The sequence below is a fragment of the Chinchilla lanigera genome, unplaced genomic scaffold (genome assembly GCF_000276665.1).
Source record: "Chinchilla lanigera isolate Chin_1 unplaced genomic scaffold, ChiLan1.0 scaffold00075, whole genome shotgun sequence".
Lineage (NCBI taxonomy): Eukaryota > Metazoa > Chordata > Mammalia > Rodentia > Chinchillidae > Chinchilla > Chinchilla lanigera.
Window position 1 is genome coordinate 1,213,085 of NW_004955476.1, and position 6,691 is coordinate 1,219,775.

The 6,691-nt window shown below is 42.4% G+C and overlaps 1 protein-coding gene across 3 annotated transcripts in view; it reads left to right on the top strand.

Annotated features, from left to right (window-relative positions):
- Htatip2 (HIV-1 Tat interactive protein 2, 30kDa) overlaps nucleotides 1-6,595 on the top strand; it is a 22,627-nt gene extending 16,032 nt beyond the window's left edge. For all 3 annotated transcript variants that reach the window (XM_005401720.2, XM_005401722.2, XM_005401721.2), the window contains exons 4-6: nucleotides 566-703; nucleotides 5,410-5,471; nucleotides 5,903-6,595. In XM_005401720.2, coding sequence (XP_005401777.2) covers nucleotides 566-703; nucleotides 5,410-5,471; nucleotides 5,903-6,128 — 426 coding nt within the window. In that variant the 3' untranslated portion in view covers nucleotides 6,129-6,595. The remainder of the gene's footprint in view (nucleotides 1-565; nucleotides 704-5,409; nucleotides 5,472-5,902) is intronic.
- Nucleotides 6,596-6,691: the final 96 nt, after the last annotated feature.

The window sequence follows — 6,691 nt, forward strand, 5'->3', positions numbered from 1 at the left end:
GAAGCCACTTTGAAGATACCTAAGTATAGTACAACAACTATTGATAATCTCCTCTTTTGTCTGTAACTCACTATTATTTGTCTATTTGTTTTCCTGAGAAACTATCCTACAGACAACAATATGTAAAACAATAACCTTTGATAATTTCCTACTACTTTGTCTGTAATTTGTTAAGCCCCCCCCATTATTATGTTATCCTTCTTTTGCTCTTTAAAAAAAAAAAAAAAAAAAAAAGCCAAAGAAATGTGTGACTACAAGCAGTTTCCTGAGCTCATCTTAGTGCTCCCTGTGTGCCTTGTGGATTTGTTCAGTGTCTGTGTTTCAATGTCACTGTCCTTGTTTTCTCAGTGTAGTCTGGCCTTGCCACTAACTCTGGCAGTCTGTTTGGAGGACCACACTCGGAGCCTTTCCCAGGGTGAATCCTGACTCTCATGTCTTGCTTGGAGAAATTATATTTAGCGACCCTTTCCTCCTAGGCCTCCCAGCCTGCTGCCCCAACTAAGTAGTGATCTTCAAAATGAACGTTTGGCCTCTGAGAAATAACGCACATCCTCTGTCCCTTCAGGAAGGATTTGTCCGCGTTGACCGAGATTATGTGCTGAAGTCCGCAGAGCTGGCAAAAAGTGGAGGTTGCAAACACTTCAACTTGGTGTCCTCTGGAGGAGCCGACACATCAAGCAAATTTTTGTGTTTACAAGTTAAGGTTTGTGCACATTTCTATCTTTAATATGCTTTGGGCTAATTGGCAGTATTAAATAATAAAAATTCTACTTAGTATTTAAGAACCATCAAGTGCATTTAACTATGCATTTTTCATAGCTCCAGGGACTATATTTGCAGGAATATATTCAGGAAGTAGGTGTGATTTGAAAGATAATTTTCAATGTCTTCCCTCCTTTCAGTGTGTGCATGTTGGGGGTCGTGGGTACTAGGGAATTGAATCCAGGGCCCTGTGCATGCTAGGGAAGTGCTCCACCATGGAGCTACATCCCCAGCCATTTTTACTTTTTTGAGACAGGGTGTTCCTAGTTGCCCAGGCTGCCCTTGAACTTGAGATCTTCTACCTCAGCCTCCCAAGTAGTTGGGATTATAGGCATACACCACCGCACCCAACTTCTTCCCTGCTGTAAATTATCTGAGAATCAGTGCAGTGAGTTGTGCCAGTTCTGGCCTTGAACATCGATGTGGCATTTTTGACTTGGAAGAGACTTGGAAGCTGCGATCCCTAGGGTACACTTTCTCCTCAGTTTCTCTAATGGCTGAGGGAGAGGAGCTTGTGCTCTTCGGAGATTTAGGGACATTTAGCCTGAAGCAGTGTGCTAATTATAAACCCAAACTTTTCATAAATGTTTTTTTTTTTTTTTTTATTTTGTAAAAACTTCCTTCATATTTACACACATTTTATGTTTTATTTTCTCATTATGATACAGATCCTTGTTTATTTTAATAAAAAAAGTTAAGTTTCCATTTTCTAACTTTGAAGTAAAATTTGTGCTGCAGGAAGATGGGCCATGGCTTAAACATGGCCACAGTTTAAGAAGCATGGTGTAGCGGTTATGTGGCCAAACACCGTTTATATTGTGAACTTCTTTTACAGAAGTTCACCTGGCTTCTGCTGAAATACCTGCAGGAGGAGGGAGTTGGCTGTGTTGTGAGCCAACTACTTGTCTAAAGCCCTCACTCTGAGCTGAAACCAGTTGCTTTATAAATGCCAACAGTTAGCATTTCTGCATTTTAAAAGCAAAAATATGTGCAGTCCTACTCTTGCATGTATAGTTGTTAAAATATCTGATTGTAGTTTCCTTAACTGTACCTTTTTCCAGATATAACACCTATAAGTGCTTGCACTCTACTGCTTTTTATTTCAAGCCTCTTCTTCACCCTGAAGCTGTACTAGAATTACACTGGCCTGCTTTTCACTCTAAACACAATGCTGTTTTTCTAAAATGAGATATAAGATTGCTAGTATTCTGGTAAACATCTCTATCATTGTTTTTGCTCATGATCACCTTGTGGTAATGTACATTCCCAGATCTTTTTCCATATGGTTTATAGCTAGATTGTATCACTTCTATCCTAAAATATTTGAAGGCACGTGAAGATCAGGGAGCCATAGTGAAGTGAAGTCAAGAATGATAGTTTTAACTTTCTAGACTTTCTTTAGAACAATCCTTAAAGGAAAAAAAATTTTTTTCAAGATACACATGTGGTTTCTGAAAAACATTATTAAATAGCATATTTTATTCTCATTGGCAAGGTCAATACCTTTTAGGAATGAAAATATTCTGTGTATTTCCCAATCTTTAAAGATAAAGGGGCCAGGGCATGATGGCACATGCCTGTAATCCCAGCACTTGGTAGGCTGAAGCAGGAGGATCATTATGAGTTTGAGGACAGCCTGGGCTACAGAGTGAGCTCAAGGCCAGCCTGAACTGCATAGAGACCCTGTCTCAAAAAGACAAACAAACAAGCAAATAAATAAAGATAAAGGAACTACTGCTACCAACTGATAGGGTTATAATAATGGCTCAATGAAATAAAAATAGCAACACTAATTGTGCTGAGTAGTATTCTAAGGGCTCTTATGTGCATTTGTATGGAAACATAATATTAAGATCACTGGCAAGTAAATGGCGAGGCTGGAACTTGAACCTCTGATTTGAGGGCCTGTGATGCTAAGCACTGTGTAACGAGTATCTTTTGTCACTAACACATGGGAAGGACCCAGCATAATGCTGGAGCTGTGGCAGAGCATCAGCAAATAGTTAAAGCAACAAAATGGAAAAAGAGTTTTTCCTTCAGAGAAGTTGACTGGTATTACCTACAGCATGGCCTTATGAGTGAGATTAGTTAAAAGGACAGAAATGACAACCACACTGTCCATCCAGAGTGGTCCTGAACAATACAGTTGCAGCTAGAATTTGGAAATACGATCTATCCTGAATAACCTTTCTTTTACTTACTTTTCTCTCACTGGCGAGACAAACTACCCAACACTGAAAGTCAAAGGAGGAAAGGTTTATGTAGCTCACGGTTTGTAGAGGTTTCAATGCATAATTTGCTGGTTCCAAGGTGGCAAGGACCATTCTTGGTGGCTGAAGATACCAAAATCAACAAGAGCAAGAGGGGAGAAGGAAGCCCCTTTTCCCCTCTTATACTGTATGCAGGCCACCTGCTCTAGAGCTGGTGTAGCACTCACACTCCCAATCCCAGCACTAGAATAAACCAATCACAAACTCCAGATTCAGCCGCCTCCAAAAAGCCCACTCCCCATGCCCACATGAGGCTTGGGGGTACTCCAGACACGAACCATAACCTTTCAACTACTGTAACATTTCTCATGTTTATTCTTCATGTCTTCAGCCTTCTCCTGTGTAGCTGCCCCTCTCACCTAGTTAGAGAAACTCCTTTATTCTCTAAGAGCACTTACTATCCTTGAGAACTAGTTCAACTGCAATGCACTGGGAGGCCTTATCAGTTACACACCTTCATGGGCACTCGCTGGTGCTGTGGGGAAAACTGTTGGGGTGTGGAGCCCACACCACATTTCACCTCTGGGGATGAACCTTGACCTTAAGCAATTCTTAATTTGCTTGTCTTGGGGAATTGCCCAAGGACACCTGAAGTTTTCGTATTCGCCAGGAAGTCTCACAGGCTGCAGCAGGTAGTGCTACTTGCCGCTATGAGAAATTACAATGAAAGGAAATCAGCAAAGGGAAAAGATGCAGAGGGCCAAGGCCAGAGGGAAGCTGGAGGAGGTTTCCAGGAGGCCTCTCCCAGCCAGCTGCACAGGCTGCTCTGAATTTCCCCAGCCTGCGTGCCGTGTCCCAGTGAAGTTCACCCGAGCCCAGCGTTGCAGGGTTTTCATGGGAGTTTGTCACACAGGCACAACTAGGCTCATCAAATTTGCAGATCGTCAGAGGAAACACAGGTGTTCAGACTAGACCGCACTGTTTTTATAAATGCCTTAGGGGCAGTGGATGACCTCAGTCACGTAGGGAATGGCAGGAACACTCCTGAAATCCAGCTTCCCAGGAGCAAGCCAAGGGCCAGCCCTGCAAGCTCACTTTCCTAAGGTTAGCAATCACAGGCCCGCTCTGTTTACTTTTTTTATTAGCATGCATATGCTGATAAAAACAAAACATATCTTTGTGTTAAAAACAAAGAAACAAATGTTTACATAAGCACTCGTGTATGAATGTTCATAGTAGCACTATTCAGCATAGCTAGCATGAAACAACCAAGATGTCCTCAACTGTTGAATGGATGGATAAACTGTGGCAAACCAATACAATGGAATATTACTCACCTGTACAAGGAATATTTGTGGCTCATTGAAGCTTAAGCAAGGATTTCCTTGCAATGAGTAGAACGCCCCTTCAGTCCCTTGTCACAAGTTTAAAAACCTCACAGCTTGTATAATGTAACCATTGGGGTCCACTTTCACTTGGACTAGTGTAACTCCTCCATGCAATAAACTGAAAAGAGCCAAAAAAAGGGAATATCATTCCAGTTGCTTCGGCAGCACCTATACTAAAAGGAATGTCCAGAGTAGGCAAAATTACAGAGACAGAAAGTAGACTCATAGTAGGGTAGAGCGTGGGGAGAGGAGATAGGGCATGACTGCGAATGTTATGGGATTTCTTAGATTTCAAACAGGTTTTAAGACTTGGATTGTGATAAAGGTTGCATTGTGTACATGTCAAAAACTACCAGTTAAATAAATGAAAAAGATGTTTTAAATAGCTAAGGTTATATGATATGGCAGGTCCAGTGTGAACTGACTGGTATGGACAGGTACCAAAGGAGGAGAGCCTCGTGGGAATGAATGTTAATTTACACGCGGTCCCTGCGGCCAGAGAGCCTCTGGCATTTCACTTGAGATTTGCCTGTGTGGAAATGAGTGGTTTGCTTAACAAATTCAAAGCATCACCTATATGTTATCTTGTCTTTTGAAATTTAGTGCAAGGAGTTGTGAAATGAGTAATGTAGGAGTCCTCTGTGGGTTTTCTCCCCTGCTGGAACTACATGTAAACCCTCTCAACCCCCAAAAAAACTTAACATCTGCTAACTTGCAGTGCTGATTTTGGATTAAAGTGAAAATGCTCTAGTGGTTAAAACGGAGTATCATTTACCTCTCTGGATTTGGTTTAATGTCAGTAAAATGAGAAATGATCAGGCTGCCATTAATTCAGCAGATGGCTTTTAACTCTTATACATGTCAGGATTAAATGCTCTCTTAGTTAATGCCCTGTGCTCTTTGGAATCTCAAGTTCTAGGTAAGGATGTTTATGAGTCTTGAGACCTGCAGAAGCATAGTATCTTCAAAACTCTCAGTTTTTCTCTCTTAAATTTTACTTAACTGCGTTGATCAGTTTTGACTGCTGAAAATGCTTTTTGTTTTAACAGGGAGAAACAGAAGCCAGGGTTGAAGAATTAAAATTTGATCGTTACTCAGTATTTAGGCCTGGGTAAGTATTTGTGCTGCCTGACCCTACAGCACAGTTGGTTCTACTCTAGAAGCCAGTCTGTCACCTGGAGGAGCTACCCCTGAAGAGGTCCAGGATAGGAAAGAAGACAGCTAGAGGGTGTCAGGCCTCTCTTCCTGGCTGGCAGCTCCCAGCTTTCTTGCTTTGTCCCCTTATGGCTTTCTGCTGCGTGTGTATGGGCAGATATCTCTTTCCTCTTCCTATAAGGATACCAGACCTACTGGTTTAGTCTTGTCCCATCCTTAAGACCTTGTTTAACCCTGCTTTTCTCCCTAACGGCCATGTCCAAATACAATCACATTGTGCCTTAGGATTTCAACATACACATCTCAAGGGGACACAGTTCAGTGTAATACCCACTATGCTCTGATGCTACTTACTAAATCTTCCTCTGCTTTTCTTTTTCTCCCTAGACTTCTGTTATGTGACAGGCAAGAATCTCGCCCAGGTGAATGGTTGGCCAGGAAATTCTTCGGCTCCTTACCAGACTCCTGGGCCAGTGGCCTCTCAGTGCCAGTGGGGACTGTGGCGAGAGCCATGCTGAACAACATGGTGAGACCCGGCAGCAAGCAGATGGAAGTGCTGGGAAACAAGGCCATACACGCCCTGGGGAAAGCCGACAGCTCGCTCAAGCCATGACCAAGCTGGAGAAATGCTTTTCCCTGCAAATCTCGACACTTACCAATCTATAATTTCAGGGTCTAAGAAAATATTTGTATACTTTACCTTTGTTCTTTCACTGTTCTTATCCCCAAGGATCTGTGCTCTGTCGCATGGGTTTAGAGCATCGTTATAACATAGGTCACTCAGGGAGCTTTGGGAAAGTGGAGATTTGTTGCCACTTTCCCATACCCTCTGGTCAGAATTTTGGGGTTGTGGGCATGGGAATCTATACTTCTCTTGTTTAAAATTCCCTTCATTGGGAACCAGTGTGGAAAGGGTCGTTTGCAGTTTCACAGTGGCAGTGTAAACATTATGTACCGTGTGGATGAGTGCTGTTCTAAAGTTGCTCACATCACAGCCCTTTGAGTTACACAAATGCTCATTAATGCTCTGTACGTGGGTAGGTGAACATGATGCCTTTACTGCTTCTTTAGAATGTACTACAGGGCTGGGGATTTAGCTCAGCGGCAAAGCGCTTGCCTGGCAAGCGCAAGGTCGTGAGTTCGGTTCCTGGTACCGGAGAAAAACCAAAAAAAAAA